A 23,297-nucleotide genomic window follows, 5' to 3' on the forward strand; every position below is an offset into this window, starting at 1 on the left:
GTGATGGACTGAGAAATTGTAACTTGAAAGAAACAGTCTGAAAGTTCAGCTGTGGGGAGAAAGTAGAATAAAGGAGCTGGGATTAAAGTAATTTTTAAAGAGAAATGTTAGAAACTTTTTATATAATGTAAGACAAGTTAACCATATGTGCCGAAGAATAGCAGAAAGATTGGTCTTTTTCATTAGCACCCTTCTGATTCCATTCACAGTTTAGTTTAACAACCTTTCACAGTTTTCCAAGAGCTTTGTATTTCCTTATGTGCTTTATTCACTCAATGGGGCTTAATTCTGTTCACTTAATGACAATTTGACTTTTAAAAAAATGCTTTCAAAATTCTAAGCCCATTTTTATCTTGTTGGTAGCATAATCCACATGTGTAAATGGATTGGGAAAACAACATGGCAAAAGTAATACCTAGTCAGGCAAATCAGTAGGTTTTATTTTTAAAGTAATTCTTTTTCCATGGTATTGGAATAGTTTATCATTTTGATGTTTTAGGGAATAAAAGGCACTTTGAAATATTTATCTTCAAGTCTAATATGAAACAAAATCTATAGTGAGTCACAATCTCTCCTAAGCCTTAGAACCACTAACTGGCATTGTTACCCTTTCAGATTTAAGTGGCAAGGAAAAAAAATCTTTTAAAAATTGCAAATGCCAGTAAGAACAAGGGAAATTCTTTCACATGCAATGAAAAGGTGAAGAATGAACAAAAAATCTTCATTTATAGGAAGAATCAGACATACAGACATCCTCTGGGTTTTTTTTTTCCACCAAATACCATTTTACCACTTCTAGTTCCACAAAGTTTGCCAAGATTCCCTATAGTTTATATTTTGTTACCTCTATTTTGTCCTCCAGTCTCCTCTATAGACTTGGGTCAATAAACACTTGTACAGCAGACTAATGAGTTCCTTTAGTGGATACATTATGTTCTTAAAGTGATAGGTCACGTATTAAATTTTATTCATGTCTTCTGAATAAAAATACCAGGACTCTAGACATAAAATCTTCAAGTCAGCAATTATGATAATGACAAAATCAAGATTTAAAGACAATCCTTTGATACTTCTTTATAGTTGATTTTACTTTTTTGAGGGAAAGCAAGTAAAAATTTGCGCTGAATTTATCTACTTATTGTACATATTATGCTTATTTTAACCTCTTTGTCATGTATTAACATTAGACTGACATAGTAAAAGTTAGCAGAGATCTTATTCACATATAATACAAAGATAGTCTCTCTCCTAATTCAGGTCCAAATCACAAATTGTCTTTTGAATTATAAATGACTTGGAAGCCTTTCAAACTCAAACTCCCCTCTTCATAATTTCTGTATTTCTTCTTTAAGATCCTTCTGGGTTCTGAAATTAAGTCCAAGTCATCCTTATTCCTTCTCTCTTCCTCCTCCTCACATTAGATTATTTTCCAGGTCTTGTTGATTCTACTTTTCCCCAATATTTTGAGCCCTTTTCAAATATCTTTAAATTCTACTTTCTTTCATATATCTTACAATCAAATCATGCTGTCCTGTTTAGACGTTCCTTTCCAGTCTCCATACATTTTCAATGGCTGCTCCTCTTGCTGGGACTTGGATTCTAATCCTTGCCTTCCTTTGAGACTCAAGTGCCTACCCTAACCCTAAAAAAAGCAAAAGTGTCAACTAATAAGGTTAGGGTTACTGCACATTAAGTAGGATTATTCTCCTAGATTGATTTCCCCTGAGATGAATTCTTCAAGATCCTGAGGTCCTAACTCCTCCATAAAGGAGCTTTTTCTCATCCTTTTAGTTCCTAGTGTCATTCCCTGAAAGATGCTCCCATTCCTTCCTAAATGACTTTGTATATATTTTGAATTTTGCTGTAAAAAGTTTTCAGCATTGCATTTTAACTCCTAGCACAGTTCCTAGGCATTTTAAAAAGGCTTATTTGAGCAAACTCAATGAAATTCAACTGTCTTTCCAACTGTATTATCAACTTCTTGAATGTTATCTTCTGTATTCCTCATAGCACATTACAAAAAGAATCACTAATTCAGAAACATTAGTTCAGTCTCTTCTATGATATATAAATCCCTTCAGTAACATCCCCAACCACTGACTGATCTAGTCCGCTTAATCTCGGCTCTGAGTCCTTGTTAGTTGAATGATACTGCCTAATTGTCTTTTCTAGCTTTTTCACAGATATAAATCTGATTTCCTGGAAGTATGCTGCTTATGGGCAGAACTGAGTAACTGTACTTTTGTCTGATCTCCTACAGTCTCTATTGGAGTACAAGGAACAATATAAGTACTTACTACAAGAACTTGCTGATTTGACCTTTTTGCATTTCTTTCCAGAATTTCTACTTGGCTAATAAAGGGAAAAAAGAAGGCAAGGAGACAAATGAGAAAATGAATGCAAAAAATAAAGAATTTTTACTAGAGGTAAGTTTAACTGGGAAGTGTTGAGAAAGGGCAGGGATTGTTAGTAGTCTTTCCCATCCTTTCTAAGTCTTGTGAAGATGACTTAGGCTGTGTAATTCAGAGACCAGAAAGATCTTGAAGAAGAAATATAGAAATTATGAAGAAGGGATAGTTTTGGGTAGAAAAATAATGAGTTCAGTTTTAGACATACTGAGTTTGAGAGGCTTCCAGATCATTTATAGTTCAGAATGTACAAAAATCAAGTTGTGGAGCTGGAATTAGGATCTGGGGCTAGATCATTACCTATAGTGATCTTGGGAAGGTCATTTAACCTGGCGTCACTCTGCTCCCATATATAAAATGAAGGGAGATTTGAATAGGTGGCCTGAAAGTTCCTTTTCCCTGTGTTATTATTGAAAGAAAAAGATAGGAGAGACTTAATCTCCATTGTGCTCCTTTTCAGGGCAGCTCATATGGAATTAAGCAGTTTTATAACCAGTTTTGAGATTTGGAGAGAAACACCTGGAAAGATGAGAATTGTTAATATGCTTAACAGACCATCGTATGGCCATACAATGAGGCCCCCCAAAAAAATCCATCTGCCTTCCTCATCACAGACTTTAATTAAAAAAAAAACCAACACCTGAATAAATTTCTAATTTCTGCTTTTCACTTGATCTCAGTTATTTACCGTTGTTTCTCCCATTAGCTGGTGCTATATATTCTTCTTAAAGAGCAGATGCCATAGGATGCACACATGTACATTGAGTCCATCAGATAGAAATAGCTTGATTTAAAGAATGATTTGTCAGAGTTTGTTTAAATGTGAACATAAATGTCTGTTTACATTTTGTATATTTTTTGTAACTGGACTCTCCATTACAGGAAAGTTTCTGTGGGACATCTGTCATTGTGCCAGAAATTGAAGGGGCTCTTTATTTGAAAGAAGATGGAAAGAAATCCTGGAAAAGACGCTATTTTCTTTTACGGGCTTCTGGAATTTATTATGTACCCAAAGGAAAGACTAAGGTCAGGAAGTCAAAAGGAAACACTTTAGCAATAAAGCATTTCATGAAGGTGAAAGAAAAGAAATCTTTAGGTGACATTTTAAGGATAAATGTCTGTTATACCTGAGAAGTCTGGTATCACTACAACACTTGTACAAATATCATATTAAGATAGGACTGATAAAACTACTTCTTATTTTTTAGTAGTTTGGTCTTGCAAATAAAAAATAGGTTCAGCTTTATTTAAATTCCAATTTTTAAAAAAATTGCAGGAATATGTTTTTCCTGAAGACTATTTGATTACTTTCCCTCCAATTTTTATTCTCTTATGTTCTATTCTCTTAATCTGGAATCAATAAGAGATGGATGATTCTAGATAAGAGTTTTCCTGATAGCTTAATCTTTTGCATGATAATAGCTGGTGATCATAATAGAGGCAGCCAGATGGTGCAGTGGATGCAGTACTGATCCTGAAGTGTTAGGAAGATCTGAGTTCAAATGACCTCAGACACTTATTAGCTGTGAGACCCTGGGCAAAGCACTTAACCTTATTTATCTCAGCTTCCTCATTGGTAAAATGGAAATAACCATAGTATTTACCTCCCAAGGTTGTTGTGAGGAGCAAATGAGATAATTGTAAAGGGCTTAGCAGCAAAGCACCTGGCACATAGTAGGCACTTGATGATGATGATGATGATGATGTTGATGATGGTGATGATGATGATGATGTCAAAAGCTTTTTTCTTCACTGGGCCAAAAAAAGGGAAGAGTACTTTCTGATCTCTTCACTGAAATATTCACCCCTAGCAAATCAAGGGACAGGAACAGGGTCCCCATTCATATACGTTCCAATCACAAATATTCATTAAATGCCCCCCCCCGAGCAAGGTATTCTGGACTTTGGTTATAGACCAGTTTACTGATCATCCTTTTGTCCCCTCCCTTTTCAGGGACCTCAGGTGTTTGCTTACCTGTTTTTTCCTCTGCCACTAAATAGTCTTTATCCAAGATTTCACTTCTCTGTATCTATCAATCAACAAACGTTTATTAAGCACTTAGGTGTGCCAGGATCTGTGCCAAGCACTGTGGAATATAAAGATCAAACTGAGATACTCTCTGCCCTCCAGGAGCTTCCAAGGGCTCAAGCCCACTTCCTTTTTCTCTCTCCTCCTATCCCTAAGTAAACACAGTTATTCCTCCATTTTTCTACAGGCTTTTTTGGTCAATCACTACAGAAAAATGAAGTAAAAATAGCAGATGCGATGATACTAAATTAAAAGAATAATAATAATTTTACCTATGGTTTTCATTCAGATAATAGGACCAAGGCCTGATCTAAAACCCATTTTAAGGTCTTACTTTTTTTATTTCTTCTGAGTTATTTCTGTCCCCACTGTTCTGTCTCACTTTACATTTCCAAAGTGGGCCTGATACTCGTGAATTTACTTTAAGTTCCTGCATAAGGCTTTCCTTCTTCTCATGTAAACACAGGAATAATCACAATAAGTACTCACATTTATATAGTTGCTTTCTTTACAACCCTGTCAGGCAAATATTATTAGTCCCATTTCACCAGTGAGGAAATTATGACAGAGAAAGGTAAGTGCCTTCTCAGACCACTACCCTCTGCTGCCTGGGTTGGACAGAAGGTGCCGATGACAGTCATTTGAGTCCCCAAGGTCCCAAGGTAGATTCATTTTCACCACAGAGGAAACTCCAGCATGCCCGTCTAGACCTAATATTGCCTTGATTCACACAGGAAAACCATTCTAGGTCATTCCCCAAACAAAAACACGAATGACACACCCTAAATTTGTCCTGTATTTGGTAAAGTGTTCAACAGTTTTGAAGCTTACAAAAATTTTATTAGATGTTCTGTCTTTGCTTTCGTATCATAAGTTAATGAACTTCATTAAGCTAATGAAGGATTTCTGGAAGAATCCTTAACAATTTTCTGGTTGAATTTCCCTATCACTATCAGAATCTTTCCCACAATATTCCTGACACATCATTTGACCTACTTCACCCAACTCTCACGAGTAAATAAGCTTTTAGATAATTCATATTATCCCATCTCTGTCACTAACAAACCCTGGACAACTCATCTACTATAGCCTAGATGGGTTGGCAGAAGGAGCATAATTGTCACACTTGGAATTCCCTAAAGAATGAGCACTCCAGGTTCTCTGCATGCTCCCATTAAAGTTAAACTGTCTGCCTTACCTGGAAGGCCACATTTTGGATTTTGATAAAGGAATTACATATATACCCATAGCACATAACTAAAATGGGGGTGGTACGCAAGGGGAATTGTAAGATTTTTATTCTAATAATTGTGAAACATTTATCATGAGTTTTTCTAACTCTGGGCCCAGCATTCTATTCTACTATAAATGGTGTGGTAATGAAATGGCAACCATATTGGTCTACCCTTAGTTATTTATCTAATCAAGGAAAAAAGGAAGTCTCTCCTGTTTTTCAAAATATAGGGACCTGGACTTGTGGTTTCATTGATATAGAAACCCCCAGGAGAGGAAATTCCTTGTACCCATACAAGTCATCACCTTCTCTGCAACTTAAAATCTTAGCTAGCTGCCCAAGGGCATCATGAGATTAAGTGGATATACAAGAGAATCACAGAGCTTTCATATATGGAAGGCAAAAGAGCTCAAGACCAGCTCTCTGTCCACTCTGCCAGGTTGCATCTCACTTGAAAATATCCTAAATTTTGTTATGAACTCATAACATTGTCATAGGTATTCAGATGCAAGTGAATACTTTCCAAGAAGAATAACATTTTCATTTAAAATCATGAGTTAATGAACAGATCATGTTTAATATCTAATAAACAAGCATTGTCCATGTCTGGATATTGTTTCAGGAAATGATTTTATTTGATTTAGCACAATACTTGGAAGATAGTAAGAGCTTAATAAAAGCCTTCTTAATCATTCATTCTTTTATCTACTTAACAAGGCAGTTTAGTGTCGAGCACCAGTGCTTAGCACAGTGGCCCATAGTAGGCCCTCAATAAATGCTTATTGACTGATTGACTGACACTTAGATGGAACATTTGATAATGTTACTTGCTAAATATGGGACTCAGGAATTGTATGGCAAAATCAAAAATAGATCTCTTTTGGATTATCAGTTCTTCTATCCATTTCTTCAGATAACTAATTTGAAAGTTGGTATTTTAAGGCTCTAATTGTGTTGAATTACCACATTTGGAATAAGACAGTTTACAAAGAACTATTAGCTGGTATGAAAAATGGGAGAGGAGGGCAGGAATGTTTCCATATTTTAAAAAAGAAAAAGATGTATGACAGTAAAGGGGGAAGGAACCAAGCAGCAAAATCACATGTACTAATTCTCAGTTGGATTGTTTGTAACCTATATTTAGCATCAAAAAAACCCAGAACAGAGAAATAGAACCAATTTGTAATTAAGGTGTGATGGAATATGCAGATTCTCCACTGCACTCACTCTTCACAAAGAAGGTTGTTCAGTGAGGCAGACATTTTGTTTCCATGGCAACACATCAAGCCCAATAAATAGCAAGAGGGAACCTGCAGTATTAGGAGAAAAAAAAGGACAAGAAAAAAAAAATCTTTGCTTTAAGGAAGTGCCTGAAATTTCTGTTAATTTACTGAGAGGTACATTTAGTGCCTTTTACTGTCTATTTCTTATTGGAAGCTTTCTTTAGGGAGAAAAAAAAAAAACAAGCTGCTATTTCTAGCCACAGAATCCATCCCTTTGTCAGAAAAGAAAGATCTTGTAATAGGTGCACTAAAAAGAAATGTCTTTTCCTCGGTGGTCACCTTGTCTTGATTGCATCAGTAGGAAGAAGTCAAGGTCAGTTAGCTGGGGCTTTCAAAGTCAGTCAGTGGTGCAAGGTATTAGAAAACTAAAGAGCACTGGAACCAGAAGTAGAACCAAAAATTCTCTTGTTCTTCTCTTTCCTTTTTAAAAAAGAGCTTTGATTGTTTAGGATACCCTTCATGACAGAATATCAGATAAAACAAAAACAATTCAAGATGCTTTTTTGAATAAATGTGACACATTAGCTATTAGTTGTCCAAAATTCTTGTAAGAGCTTTGGGAATGGGAAGTGTTTTTTTTATTATTATTGTTGTTGTTGTTGCTCTGGAATTAATTAATTCTTAATTAATCTTTCTTTAACATTTTATTATTATTTCTCTCCACTTGCAGACATCTCGGGATTTGGCTTGCTTTATACAGTTTGAAAATGTAAATGTTTACTATGGAACACAGTACAAAATGAAATATAAAGCTCCAACTGACCACTGCTTTGTACTAAAGGTATGTGCAAGGAAGTTCTTTGTTTACATTTGATGTTTGTGAGGCTTGTGATTTGGGACATCCCTGCTAAACAGTAAATACTAAATGACATACTTGACCATCACCTTAAAAGTAATAACTTCTATTCTACTCTATGTGTATTTATGTATGCATAAATGTATTTTACCATTCTTTTAGCCCAAACCCATGCTTTCATCCATCAAATGAACCATCTCCAATGATGCAGAATCATCTGTAATTTATTGGAGTTTCATGGAGTATGGTAAAGTTTAGTGATTTGTCCAGTGCCAGTATGTGTCAAAGGCAAGACTTTAACTCCAGTTCTTAGCAAGTGCCTGGAACATACTGAGTGCTTAATGTTTCCTCCTCTATGACCATATATATTTTTATTTTTATTTTATTCTGTTTATTTATTTATTTGTTTTTGCTGAGGCAATTGGGGTTAAGTGACTTGCCCAGAATCACACAGTTAGGAAGTGTTAAGTGTCTGAGGCCAGATTGAACTCAGGTCCTCCTGACTTCAGGGCTGGTGCTCTATCTACTGCAGCACCTAGCTGCTCCACTATATATTTTTAGAGAATATTTACTTGGGGGAAAAAAAAACAAGATGCTGGCCACCAAATCCATCCCTTCATCAGAATGGAACGATCTTTCAAACACATGTACAGAAAGGAAAGATGCTTCCATCCTAGGTGGTCAGTCACCTTGCTGTGGCTCTCCAGTCCTATTAAAGAACAATCTCTACAACCCTAAAGGATATCCAAATTTGAAACTCCTGTATGAATCTCAGCTCTAGGTTCTCCTACAATTTATGACAGAGATTCTGGAATTTGAACTTGAATGAGCATTTTGTGGATAACATGCTAAAAATAAAACCCAAGAAGTCAGTTCTTTACATTTTGACTTCCTTATATTTAAAATGGAGGAAATTTTAAAACAGAATCTGTCCTTACTGGCAAATTTACATGGACTAAATTAAAAAGAAAAATGTCTACATTGATACCATGTCTTTCAAGGCTAACCAGAAATATCTTTCATCTACTAAATTTAGCATCTGATTCTTATAAGTGGGTTCAGGGGATCTTATTTTTTTTTATTGCTCAGTTATTCCTTTGGCCCCATCTCTTCATACCCACATGGATCATTGTTCCATCCCCAGACACTTCGCACACATCAAACTTGAGCATCTAATAAACCAGTAAAACTCTAGCCTCTTACAGTATGTTCCACTGCTGGGGATCAGACTAGTAATCAGATACACAAATGTCAGGCGGCTGAGCTGTTTGAAGTTGAATGGAGCCTGATGTTAATGAAGCGAAGGTCACGGATTGGACCTTCCTAGAAGCCAACTGATGCTAAAGCAAAATCCGTGGCCCTGACCTACAGGCCACAGCCCCGGGCCCAGGCAGCCATTGGAGACACACAGGGTCTCACAGAGGAGACTAGATGGGGAGGGTTCAAGAGTCTGTGACCACTGCTCAAAGTCTGCCTTGGCCCTGCATCCCATCTCCTGCCAAAATGTGATTCCAAGATGGCGGTCTTAATAAAACTTTGTATTTTCTCCATGACCTAGCACAGTGCTTTGCACTGAGTAGGCACTTCATACATGGATTAATGCAGGGCTTTTTAAACTTTTCTACTCACAGTGCTTTCCACCTGAGAAATTTTTACATGACCCCGGGTATATAAAATAGGTATACAAATCAAACATTTAATGATAATAAACCATAATTTTGTGCTCCACAGTTTAAGAAACTGGGTGTTGGGGCAGCTAGGTGGTGCAGTGGACAGAGCACCAGCCCTGAAGTTAGGAGTACCTGAGTTCAAATCTGGTCTCAGTCACTTAACACTCCCTGGCTGTGTGACTTTAGGCAAGCCACTTAACCCCAATTGCCTCAGCAAAAGAAAAAAAAGAAAGAAAGAAAGAAAGAAAGAAAGAAAGAAAGAAAGAAAGAAAGAAAGAAAGAAAGAAAGAAAGAAAGAAAGAAAGAAAGAAAGAAAGAAAGAAAGAAAGAAAGAAATTGAGTATACTATATAACACATAAAAGAAGTCTATACAAATAATATTCTTGCACATTTGCTATCATGAATGATGCTTTCTTAGCCAAAGGCAACATAGTGTATTATTGGAGGGCATACTGAATGTAGTTGTTATTTTTTTCCTCCTGTTTTACCGCTGTTTTAAAAAGGACCATAACACAACTGTTACTTCAGTAATTTACCATTTTTACCTAAATTTGGGAAACACCACAGTTCATATCAAAAGATTATAAAAACCTGAACGAAGTCACTTCAATTCCATCCCATCTTCTCCACTTGGTTTTTCGCTGTCATTTCCCCTTTCTCATTTATCTTCAGCCTTTGTCCACTTGCTTCTTTCCTATTTTCCTGCATGCCTATTACTCCCTTACATGATCTATCCAACTCTACTAGCCATTGTCCCATGGTTTTCCTTCTTTTTTTTTTTTTTTTTTTTGGCTAAACGCCTTTAATCTCACTCATGATCTTTTTAGATAAACTGAATAAAATTGCTTTCTTCAAAGTTAAAAATTATCTCATCATTGCTGAGTCTAAATGACTTGTCCAGAGTCACACAGCCAGGAAGTGTTAAGTGTCTGAGGTCAAATTTGAACCCAGGTTCTCCTGACTTCAGGGCTGGTGCTCTATCCACTGAGCCACCTAGCTGTCCCAATAATGGCCTTTTAATGCATCCTCAGCTATTGTCAATCACTCTCTTCTTAATACTCTTTTTTCTTTTACTTTTCTATGGGTAGGTGGAACAGTGAATAAAATGCTAGGCCTGGGGTCAGAAAAAAACTGAATTCAAATGCAACCTCAGACACTAAATAGCTGTATGACCTTGGGCAAATCACTTAACCCCTTTTATATCAGTTTCCTCATTTGTAGAATGAGCTGGAGAAGGAAATGGCAAAACCACTCGGTTAACTTTGCCAAGAAAACCCCAAATGGGAGACAACTGAAAATGACTGAACATCAAGAACAACAGCTCTCCATCCTGGTTCTGCTCCTCTCACTTATCTAACTATTCCTTCTTACTCTCTTTGGCTGAATCTTTATCTGGCTCATATCCCTCAATTGTGTGTATCCCCCAAGATCTGTCCTGGATCTTCCTCTCTTTTCTCTCTTTAGTGATTCAGCTGATAATCTCAGTAGCTTTTGTAGATTCAATGGATTCATCTCCATGCTGATAATTCTCAAATTTACTTCTCCAGCCCTGTCTCCAGTCTCACATCTTCAACTGTCCATTGGACAGTTCAAATGGGATCTTAAATCCAACATGCCCAAAATAGAACTCCTCTTTCCCTCCAAACCTCTCCCTATTCCAAACTTTTTTTCAAGTCCTAGCGAAAATCCTTTCTTCTACAAGAAATTTCTTCCCTTTAATACTAATACCTTCCTTCTGCTGATTAATTTCAATTTGTCCCATACATAATGTTCTTGGAACATTGTTTTTTTTTTCAAGTTGTCTCTCCCATTATACAGTGAGCTTCTAAGGAATAGGGACTCTCTTGCCTTTCTTTATGTACCTAATACTTAGTATGGCGCCTGGCTCATAGTAAATACTCTATATATGTTTATTGACTACTATTACTACTAATAATAATAGTAATAATAGCTAGCACATATCAAATCTTTTAGATTTGCAAAGTAACTTAAATGTGTTATTTCATTTACTCCCAACATCAACAATGAAACTAAATGCCATTATTATTAGCATCCATTTTACAGATGAGGAAACTGAGACAAGCAAAAATTAAGTAACTTTCTTGGAGTTCCATAGTTAATAAGTGTTTGAAGCCAGATTTGAAGCAGGTCTTCTTGATTGCAGAACTGTTACTCTATCCACTGAACCACTTAGCTGCTACTCTTAACCAAAATACATTGACGAGGTTTCTATGTTTTCTTAGTCCTGGGTTCAACATGATGTATAAGTTACTTTTTAAAATAAAATATTATTGTCTAGGTTTCACTTTTAAGGAATTTGGTATTTCCAAAAAATTTCCCTTTGTCTCATATAACTATATATTAACATTTAACCAACATTAACCAAACATCTACTGAGTGCTTAGAGCTGAGGGGTAAGTTTAAACTCTTACTAAGTGCTTAGGCCTGAGGGCTAAGTTTAAACACCTACTGAGTACTTAGGGCTGAGGGCTAAGTTTAAACACCTCCTGAGTACTTGGGGCTAAGGGCTAAGTTTAAACACCTACTGAGTGCTTAGGGCTGAGGGCTAAGTTTAAACACCTACTGAGTGCTTAGGGCTGAGGGCTAAGTTTAAGCACCTACTGAGTGTTTAGGGTTAAGGGCTAACTTTAAGCACCTATTGAGTGCTTAGGGCTCAGGGCTAAGTTTAAACACCTACTGAGTGCTTAGAGCAAAGGGATAAGTTTAAGTACCTAGTGAGTGCTCGGGGCTAAGAGGCATAGTAAGATGCATTTATGTTGCCCCAGCACTGCTCTGGTCTTACTCCTCAGTACCTCCTTGTAATATGTAAGTGACCTTGAACTCTTAAGATAATGGCAGTAGAGCACCAGGTCTGACCATCCTACCAAGCTGGGAAAGTTCTGAATCTAAGCTTAGAGTCAGATTCACCATAGAATAGCAGTCTTTCGTAACTGAAACTCCTAAAAGAATCTGTTTCTTGTGACAGTCTTTTTCGAGACTAGATCATCCTGGTTTGTTATCAGTGAGCTGACCACATCCAGAGTCATCTTTTTAGCATCTTCTCCAAAGCCTTGATGACAAGGCAGAAAACATTACTGTACTTCACCTTCAGAGGCACAAGCAGAGTTTCAACTTGTTTTTTTTTTTTTATTCTTAATAATAAGTGAAATTTGTGCACTCTCAATACATCGTATAAGGATTTGATAGGTGTGCACTGAGCAAGCCCAGTCCTGAGCAAGATGGTAAAGTTGATGACGTTTATTCATGGTGTCCTCCCACTTCTGGAGTCTAAGGACTTTGATTTAAATCCTCTTAACATTGACTGTGTCAAATAGAGCAAGTTATTTAACCTCCCTGGGTGGCTGTCAGGTTCTTTATCAATATAATGAGATCAGAGAGTCTTGTGAGGTCTGTGAATTTGCTTTAAATATATATATACATATTTCAATAACTCTATTTCAACATTGTTGGTTTCCTTTGTAATCCCATGTATTGTATTCATTTAAAAACATTATTCTGAGACAGATCCAGGAAGGGCCCCTCAGGTCTTTTCCTGCTCTGGACTTATTATGAGCTTAGCAGTTCCATCTGTTATATGACTAACCTGAAACACAAAACATGTCCTCCTGCGAGATGTTGCTCTCAGATACATGACTGAATAAACTCAACAAAGAGTCAAGGGTGGGATGTGAGAGTATAGGATTGGGTCTATGACATAAGGTCAGTTTTGGGATCAATTTCCGAGAGGGGAGAGTTCGGCAGCCTTGACCCCCTCGGACTGTAAGTATACAGACTTCAGAGGATAGAAAGGCCTCTTTCAGCAGGTCGGCTTTAAGACAGGTACCCAGCTGTATTTAATGCTATGTGCTGATGCCCTTGTCTCAGCCGATTCCCTGGAAACCAATTTTTCTAAATCTGAGATTAATTCAGCATTATGCACCATTACTCTCAGATTACTCAAGCAAAACCATACCCAATAAACCATAATTAAATCCACACATTGTCTCATGCACATCAGACCAAGTAAACCGGTTAATTTGCATATAGATTACCTTGCTATTTGCCCCTTTGGAAGGGTTTCTCATCACTAACTAAGCCTGAGCTTTGATGTCAAACGGTTCTGACATTGTGTAGCATGTATACACCTCGCCTCCTGTCAAAGATATTCTGGCTGTGTAACAATGTCAAAAACAGAGGGAAATACTTCAAAAAGATCAACTGAGCCTTTCCATTCAAGGGGAAGCAGTCTGGGGGAGTCAGCCCTTGATTGCCCCCCTACACTTGCCCAGCTCCTTAGGGCAACTGAGACCATTAGGACTTTTGACCCCTTGCAATGAGCCTTACAGAATGCAGCTGGGGCTTCATGGCTGTTGTCCATTTGATTAAGAAGTGTGCTTCCATGCTCATCCCTTATTGCTGATCACCGATGGGTCCTAGAGAAAAATGTAGCCAGAAGAGGACTGGAATAGCCTCTTTGTCACTTTTTCCCTTTATGTCCTTGAGGCTGTCTGCTGTCTCTCAGAGGGAGCATAGGTTATAGATGTAGACCTGGAAGGAGCCTGAGAGGCTCTTTCCTTTACACCATCTCACAATTCTATTGCATTATTTAGAGTAGATTCCCAGGGCTGACCCATCCCTGAGTCTTTCCAAATTTAAGAAAAATGATCAAAACAGAAAAAGAAAAAACTTTAAGGAACTTCAAGCGGACCCTAAATGGAAACCCTTTAAAAGAATGAGGGAATAGGATAAAAATCAACAACAACAACAATGAAATATGAACTTGTAGACTTAGTCCAAAGCATCAATGTTATTGGAAACAGAAATTTTTTTGAATGTGGAGAAAATCACAACACTTTTTATAAACAAACAAATTTCCAAGCTGCCACTCAATGTGGTTCATAAAAAAGGTGACGATAAGAAACTAAATTATAGGATCATAGATTTAGAAGACCCTTGAGTTCATGTAGACTAGATGTGTCATTGTACAAAGAAGTTGGATGAAAACAAGGGACTGGCCCCAGCTCCCCTAAGGGGCAGAGCTGGGTTTTATACCCACGTTCTTCAGTTACAGATTTAATTCTCTTCTCATAATAGTCCTCCGGTCTAGATGAAGATGAAAATCTACCCTTTTTTTAGCAGAATTTTGATTCTTTTCATCAAAAAGCCAGTTGCTAATTTGAAAACAATCAATGAGTTGTTGCTTTTCATTCCTCCTTCTCTCTTTCCAGCTACATGATTTGGTTTGGTTTTAGCTTCAGCTTCTGCTTTCCCAACCACCCAGCCCACTCACCCTCTCCCATGTGGCCTAGTTTCTTCTGCAATAATGTGGGGAAATCATATTAATTTCCTTGCTCAGAGGTTTAGTTATAGTTTAGAGAACTTAATTTGTTTACCAACACCCTGGTGCTTTCTCCCCCATCTTGTTCAGCCTTCCATGAAACTATCTGGAACTGTGACCACATTTTAATTAGGGAAACTATATTTACTTAATGCAGCAATGCATGGATGTGCAAACATTCCAGAAAGAGTGTGGTAGAGTTCAGAAGTACTGATCTAAGAAGTCAGAGGATCTAAGCTCAAGGCCAGATCTATTAGCTTTACTACCTGCATGAAGTTGAGTGAGGCTCTTTCTTCATCTGTATAAAAGAGCGGAACAAAGTATACGGATTAAGAGGGCTAAACCTCAGTTTAATCTTTCCTTTGATAAACTTTGAGAGACATCATAAAGTAGTGAATAGAGAGAGGGTCTTAGGGACAGGAATATCCAGATTCAAGACTTGACCCTGAAACATATTGGCTGTAGGATTCATCATCTCATTTGGCAGTTTTCTAAGACTATATGTAGCAAAAAAAAAAAAAAAAGTGATTATCTGTCCTATTAGAAGAAGTAGAGTTTCTTATCTATACAAATGAAAGTACAAATCCAGTTCTCCATTTCTAATTGAAGGAATTTACAGAAATATCCTGCCCTCCTCATTAACCCATTTGTACAAAAGATTAGATTAACACATTAGCATTGAGCATGGTCTATGGTGAGTAATAAAGAAATGCCTTCTTATTCATTCATTCTGTTGTAAATCCACAATTTCATCAATTTATATGGATATTGTGTTGCTTCCATTGTAAAAAGTACTATAGACAGCCTTAACATGAGATGGAGAGAGTCAGAAGGACCTACATCCAAATACTCTCCTTACCACATACTAACTCTGTAATCCTAGAAAAGTCTTGAAGCGGCTTAGTGTTCCAGACAGTCTCAAACTTTAAGTAACACAATAGTTTTACATGTTATTTCCTCCATTGGATTGTAAGCTCCTTGAGGGCAAGAATCTTTTGCTTCTTTTTGTATCTCCAGTATTCAGCAGGTCTGGCCCATAGTAGGCATTTAATGTTTATTGACTGATTGTTGGTAGTTGTCGGGTTGCATTGGTAGAGGGAGTTTTCATTTTGGGAGTTCCTTAAACCAAGTAAGTCACAGGTCAAGGGGGAAAATCATACTTTTTTTTAAAAGCTTTCCTTTTAAATTCTAGGGCATATATTTCATTTGGGGCTTTTGGCACCCTTGTGTAATTTCTTAAAGGAAAATTAATTTTTCTTTTAGTTTTAATACTTTCAAAATACTACTTAGTCCCTATCTGTTGTGAAAGAAGACTCAGAACAAAAGGGGGAAACCACAAGAAACAAAAACAAAAGTGAAAGTAGTATGCTTCAATCTGCATTCAGACTCCGTAGTTCACTCTGGATGTGGATAGCATTTTCCATCCTGAGTCTTTTGGAACTGTCTTAGACCATTGTATTGTTGAAATGAGCAGTCTATCAAAGTTGGTCTTTGGGCAACGTTGCTATTACTATGTGCAATGTTCTCCTGGTTCTGCTCACTTCACTCAGCATCAGTTCATGTGAGTCAGTCCAGAATTTTCTGAAATTCACCCGCTCAGCATTTCCAGTAGCACATTAGTATTCCATTACATTCATACCACAATTTGCTCGAGCTTTTTTTTTTAATTGTGTAATTTAGAGACTTTTTTTTTTTAACAGTTGAGTATCTATACTTGAATTTTTGCAAGAACAAGCTTACAACATTTATTCCTCTCCTCCATTCCTGACCTTCTGGTCCTTGAATGCTATCTTCCAATTACAAAAATACAAAGTCCCCTGTTAGGAAGGGAATAAGCACTTATATAATGCCTCCATGTGCCAGGCACTATATTAAGCTATTATTTGATCCTCACAATCCTGGGAAGATAGGTGCTATTATGATCCCCATTTTACAGTTAAAGGTTAATTGACTTGCCCAGAGTCACACAGATAGGAAGGGTCTGAGGCCCCATTTGAATTCAGGTCTTCTTGCAGGGGTCCTCAAACTTTTTAAATAGGGGGCCAGTTCACTGGACCTCAGACTGTTGGAGGGCCGGACTATAGTAAAAACAAAAACTTTGTTTTGTGGGCCTTTAAATAAAGAAACTTCATAGCCCTGGGTGAGGGGGATAAACATCCTCAGCTGCTGCATCTGGCCCGCCGCCGTAGTTTGAGAACCCCTGTTGGAGTATCACAAAATAAAATATGCTGTTTCCCTGGAGTGGTTAAAAATGTGAAAGAAATGGTAGGAAAGTCCTAAAGGATCGAAGGAAAATTTCATTTGCAGTGTATGACTTGAACTTTTTTCTAGCGAAAGAAATCTGAGCAAAAATGTAATTTTAGCTCACAATTGTCTGGGGCTTATATTTTCTTTGTTTGTGCTTTTCCCTTTTCACTAATGGAGGAAACAGTGCTGGTATTGGTGGACTTGATCAAGGGAGGAAACATTTTGATTAGCCTTCCCACTCCCCAACCCGTTAGTGCCCTTAGCAAACCCTCCCTGCAGTTGAGACCCTTTAGTTTATTTAATCATGAGTTCCATTTTATTGGCCTTTCAGAGAGGAGAGTGTTTAGGGTAACACTGGCCAAGGGGAAAAAAAGACTGACATACAGAATGATGGTCCCATCATAGGGACCTAGAATAGGCAATGAATCAGTTATCCTAAGGTATCTGATGCCATCTGCTGGAATCAAAGGAAAACTACAAGACAAAGGGAAATTCTCTACATTTCAGAAACCAGCAGGCTTTTTGCCTTCTAATCGGCTACATTTTAACCTGAAAAAAGGGAATCCAGGATCGAGATGGGCCCTCCTAGGCTAAAGTCACACCTGCCTGAAGCAAGGTCGTCCCCCTGAGACAATTCTGTTAGAATTCTTAAAGCAGGGCTTCCAAATGTACATGGTGCCGGGAATCAGGGTGGCCCGAGTTCAAATATTATCTCAGATACTAGTCGTATGACTCTACTCGGGTCACTTAACCCTTCTGCCCCAGTTTCTTTAATTATAAAATGAGGATGTTGTGAGAATCACATGAAATATTTGTAAAGCATTAAGCACAGTATAGTAGGTACTCGGTAGTAGTTACTTAATAAATGTTTATTCCTTCCCCCCAAAAAAATATAGAAGTAGCTAACTTTAGAGAGACAGTATGTACCAGAAGAACTAAGACCTAAGTTCATATTTCGCTTCTGATATTGACTTCCTGGAGGAGCATGGGCAATCATTTCAACTTCCTACCTCCATTTCTTCATCAGCAGAATGGGCAGACGAGAAGGTTCTGCGTGCCCTCTCAGTTTTAATTTATAATCATCTTAAGAAATAAAAGTAACACTCCTAGGTCTGTCTCACAAAGAAACTTTTTTAAAAGGGGAAAGGATCTACTTGTACAAAAGTATTTATAGCAACTCTTTTCTGGTGACAAAAAATTGAACATGGAGGGGATGCCCATCAGTTGGGGAATGACTGAACAAATTGTGGTATATGGTTATGGTGGAATACTTGTGCTATCAGAAATAATGAGCAGGTTGCTTTCAGAGAAACCTGGAAAGACTTAGGTGAACTGATGCAAAGTGAAGTGAGCAGAACTGATATACTATATATAGTAATGTACACAGTAACAGCAATATTGTGATGACTTGGCTCTTCTCACCAATATAAATGATCCAAGACAATTCTAAAAGACTCATGATGAAAAATACTATTCCCATCCAGAGAAAGAACTATGGAATCTGAATTCAGATCAAAGCATGCAATTATACTATTTTTCATTCTATTTTTTGTGCAGTTTTTTTTTAAATCTGTGTTTTCCTTCATAACATGACCAATATGCAAATGTATTTTGCAGGATCACACACATATAACCTATATGAAATTACTATCTCAGAACCCAAGGAGGCTAAAAAAAAGAAGAAGAAGAAGAGAATTTGAAACTCAAAATTTTGCTAAATGAATGTTAAAAATTATTTTTACATGTAATTAGGAAAAAATAAAGTATTATTTTTTAAAAAGAAAGATAATTCATATTTACATAGCATTTACAAAGCAGTCTATACACACTAGCATTTAAGCTTCAGGACAAATATATGAGGAAAATGATACAGATATTATCATCTCTATATTTCAAACAATTCATTTGAATTTCAAAAATGTTTTATGACTTGCCCATGGGGACTGGGCTATGAATCAAACTTGTCTCATTGTTGCTGCAATCCTAAGTTTCAGGATTTAGCCATACTAAGGCAGGTGTTGTCCCCTCTATGGGCAGAGCCCTGGCACATGTGTCTATTTTGCTTTCTTGCTTGCAAGCCTTTTCCCTCACTCTGAAATTAAACTTCTATTGGATTCCTGACTCTCCAGTTATATATGACACAAGTTAGAGACTTATTAGGTCCAGTATGATCCTGGGCAAGTCATGTAAGCCTGTTTCTGCAAAATGAGAAGAAGGAAATGGCAAATCACTCTAGTATCTCTGCCAAGAAAACCCCAAATGGGATCACAAAGAGTCAGGTGTGACTGAAACAAATGAACAACAAAAATTTCCAGGCCGTAAATGGTCATGCTGAAAATTTAACAATTGTCTCTCCATACAATTAATCTGGCTCCAGTACATCCTGGTTGGGATTCTTTGAGCCATTGCTGGGACTGATATGTCAGGTCTAAAATTGCAAAAACAAGATTTCTAAAAATTGTTTCAGGAAGCCCAAAGGAAGGTTTTTAACAAAGATTAGCCACAGGTTTGTTTTTTTTTTTTTGTGGGATCATTAACATGTAGAATTCTGACATACATATTGTGTATATATATTGATAATTATAAGCTGAGGGTATTAAAAGGTCAGTACATTAACTCAGCCCTTTTACTACTGAAGGTGTGTCTCCAACTCCCTTTCTCACGTTCAGTCTCCAAAGGACCCTTGCTCCAGTAGATCCACCATTTTCCTTCTAGATGAGCTTGGCTGCCATCTTACCCCAAGGGACTAATGCTTAAATCAGATTTTTTTTAAGTGTAGAAACTCTTCTCTCCCATCTCTGACTCCTGACATCTATAAGAAGTCTTTCTCAATCCTCTTAATTCCAGTGCCTTACCTCTGGTAATCATATCCTGTTTGGCCCATAATTTGCTTGCTGATTAGATCTCCCCAATAGATTATGAGATTTTTGAGTGCAGGGACTATCTTTTGCTTCTCCTTATGCTTCCAGTGCTTAGCACAGTCCCTGGCACAAAGTAGGTGTTTAATCAGTGTTTTTTTTTTACTATGCCCTATCTCCGCTGGGTGAAGGAAAAAGTTTAACCAATAAGTATAGTTCTCTAAACCATAGTGGGACACTTTTAAATGTTTCTAAACAGGAATGGCATCCCAGTTGCATCCTGGAGCAGGTTTTTAGCCTGAGTTCATGAACTTAAAAAAAAAAAATCTTGATAACTATATTTCACTCTGATTGATTTCCTTTGTGATCTTACGTATTTTATTTTATGAATTTAAAAACATAATCCTGAGGAGTCCAGAGGTCATACCATATAGCCAGAGGGGAACATGACTCTAAAAAGGTTAAGATTTTAGTTTAATTTAATTAGCAATTCAGAAGGAAGAAGGAAATAGGAAAATGGGGCAGGAACCCTCAGAAAATCAAGTGTTTGTGGTTCATAATTTTTTGTATATATTATAACACATTTTCACCAACTTTCTCACCAATTTACAAGGCACAACGAAGTTGCAATCTATGTGGGTGACAAGAATACCCACATCATTGAAACACTGAATTTTTTAAAGTATTGACACCTTTCAAATATAGCGAGAGTAGGAATGGTCAGGAGTTCTATAGCACACAGATCAGCCTCTTCAACTTTGAGTACTTACTTTTGGGGAAAACTTGTGCATGACAGTGGGTTGGGATTATTCAGTTGGATTGAGCCTCAGGATTTTCTTCTCCCTTCCTGCCAACTTCCTGATTGCCCCAAACAGGGCTGCTAGTTAACTAAAAATCTTAGGCTTGCTCAGTTGTGGATATGTCTGACATGCCTGACTCTATCACTGTTGCCTTAGATGGTAAACAATCATACTTATATATTTCACTCCATAACAAGATGAGTTCTCTTAGGGCAGAGACTTTTTGCCTTCCAATTCTTAACTACTGTAGAAGACCTAATATAGTGCTACACAATCACCTTTAAATGTCATTTGATAACAGTAGAAATGGCATAGATCATAATCTAATAACGGAAGCAAAAATTATCTTTTTTTGTGGAGCGGTGCGATGGTACAGTGGAATGAGTATTAGATTTAAAGTCAGGAAGACCTGAGTTTGAATGTAACCTTACATACTCACTGGTTTTGTGACCCTAGGTTAATCAACTACATTTATTCAATCTGAGTTTACTCATCTGTAAAATGGGTCTCACAAGGTTGTTGTGAGAATCAAATGAAATAATATTTAAAGTGCTATGTAATTTTTGTTTTTCTTCCCGGGTTATTTTTACCTTCTGAATCCAATTCTTCTTGTGCAACAAGAGAACTGTTCAGTTCTGCACACATATATTGTATCTAGGTTATACTGTGACATATTTAACATGTATAAGACTGCTTGCCGTCTAGGGGAGGGGGTGGAGAGAAGGAGGGGAAAAGTCGGAATAGAAGTGAGTGCAAGGAATAGTGTTGTAAAAAAATTACCCAGGCATGGGTTCTATCAATAAAAAGTTGTAATTATGAAAAAAATAAAGTGCTATATAAATGAAAAACTTAATATTCTTATTGAAGTTTCAAAAGGCTCATGACATATCACATAATACTTTCATCCATATTTAATTTGTTTTTTTTTTAATCCCTCTGAAACCTCATACCAAAAAAATTATGTGGATGGTAACATTTACTGACAAAGAAATGTTTGCAAAGCACTTAGAGTTCCTCAAAGAGTATAAACATGACTTGTTAAATCTATCACTTAACTTATTTCAGCACCCCCAGATTCAGAAGGAGTCACAATATATCAAGTATCTATGCTGTGATGATGCAAGAACTCTAAATCAGTGGATCACTGGAATAAGAATTGCCAAGGTGAGAAAATCTTTCTATATTGACTCTACACAAATTATTTATCTGGTCTCTTTCCTTGTATCAAGATTAGACAGTAGACAATGTGACTTGGTCTTGGATTTAAGCTCCAAATGACTTTGATTTGTTGACCAGTTAACACATAAGAAGTAATAGAAACATATGTGCATCTGCAATAAGCTGGAAATAAAGATTTTCTAATATAAGCCCCCAGAAGACCTTTACTCAGCATGTTGTAATAATAGAATAGCAGAACTATTAGCTAACAGCCTGACAGCAAGAGAGGGAACAATAAAAACTTCTGTGTCCTGTGTAGGTTTATTCCTTTCCTTGTAAATAACTTTCCCATTTGGACTAGTAAGTAATTTTTTTAAAATCACCTTCAGAATTAAAAGGATGATCAGGTTGCAAATATTTCAGTCAAAAAAATGAATATTTGATTATGAAGAATATACTTGCCTGATAAATTTAGCCAAACATTGTATTGTGGGTTGTGTTTTCTCTCTCTAGTATGGAAAGATCCTCTATGACAACTATCAAAAGGCAGTGGCAAGAGCTGGACTTGCCTCTCGGTGGTCTAACCTAGGGAAAGTGGAGCCAGCGGCTACAACTCAGACACCCTCCAAAGGTATCAAGAGAATGCTTTTATCATTCGATTAGCTGGACTAAATGATCTTTAAGTTTTCTTCCAGCCCAAGAAATAGACTCCCAGCAGATCCTGCATTTTCAAGTCTTGTTTTGTAAAAAGATCTTAGCCAGTCTTAAGAATGAGGTTCTGGTCTGATTTTTCTTGTGCAGCATGATAATTGTGGAGATATGGTTAGTAGAATTGCACATATTAACATATATTGGATTACTTGCTGTCTACAGTGGGGGGGGGAGGAAGAGAAAAAAACTTGGAACACAAAGTTTTCTAAGGGTTAATGTTGAAAACTATTTTTGCATATATTTTGAAAATAAAAAAACTATTATTAAAAAAGAATGTGGATCTAAGAGATCCTACATGGGTATCTCTTAGTTTTATTTTTTCCTGTCTAGTAAGAATAACTGCTACCATTCTTAGGTTCTTTCTAGGCCTGAAAATGATGAGATTTACTGGACAGAATGCTGGACCTGGAGTGAGGGCCCTGGGCCTGAACCCCAGTTCAGGCATTTATTAACTTCGCAAGCCTGAGTTCAGTCATTTAAACTCTTTGTGTTCTAGGCTAGTGGTGTTAAACTCAAATAAAAATAGAGGTCACTGTACCGTACATAAGGATCCCTGCAGGTTATACAGTGACTTAGTTTTAAAATATAATGTTATCTTTGTTTTGTGGCATTTTTTTGTTAAATATTTTCCAATTACATTTTAATCCGTTTCAAGATACCATGTGGGCCAAACATCTGATATCTCTGCTGTAAGCAATTGGTTCTCAAAGACTAAAAGTTGCAGAATAATTGCTAATCTTCTTTAGCTTAAGGAAGTTTCCTCA

General features: G+C 37.0%; 1 protein-coding gene across 1 annotated transcript in view; it reads left to right on the plus strand.

The window, feature by feature from the left end:
- The window catches only part of APBB1IP (amyloid beta precursor protein binding family B member 1 interacting protein), a 113,084-nt gene that overhangs the window by 74,824 nt on the left and 14,963 nt on the right, over positions 1–23,297 (plus strand). The window contains exons 8-12 of the mRNA XM_052001015.1: positions 2,340–2,426; positions 3,291–3,434; positions 7,625–7,735; positions 21,730–21,828; positions 22,336–22,453. Coding sequence (XP_051856975.1) covers positions 2,340–2,426; positions 3,291–3,434; positions 7,625–7,735; positions 21,730–21,828; positions 22,336–22,453 — 559 coding nt within the window. The remainder of the gene's footprint in view (positions 1–2,339; positions 2,427–3,290; positions 3,435–7,624; positions 7,736–21,729; positions 21,829–22,335; positions 22,454–23,297) is intronic.

This window comes from Antechinus flavipes, chromosome 5 (assembly GCF_016432865.1).
Source record: "Antechinus flavipes isolate AdamAnt ecotype Samford, QLD, Australia chromosome 5, AdamAnt_v2, whole genome shotgun sequence".
Classification (NCBI taxonomy): domain Eukaryota; kingdom Metazoa; phylum Chordata; class Mammalia; order Dasyuromorphia; family Dasyuridae; genus Antechinus; species Antechinus flavipes.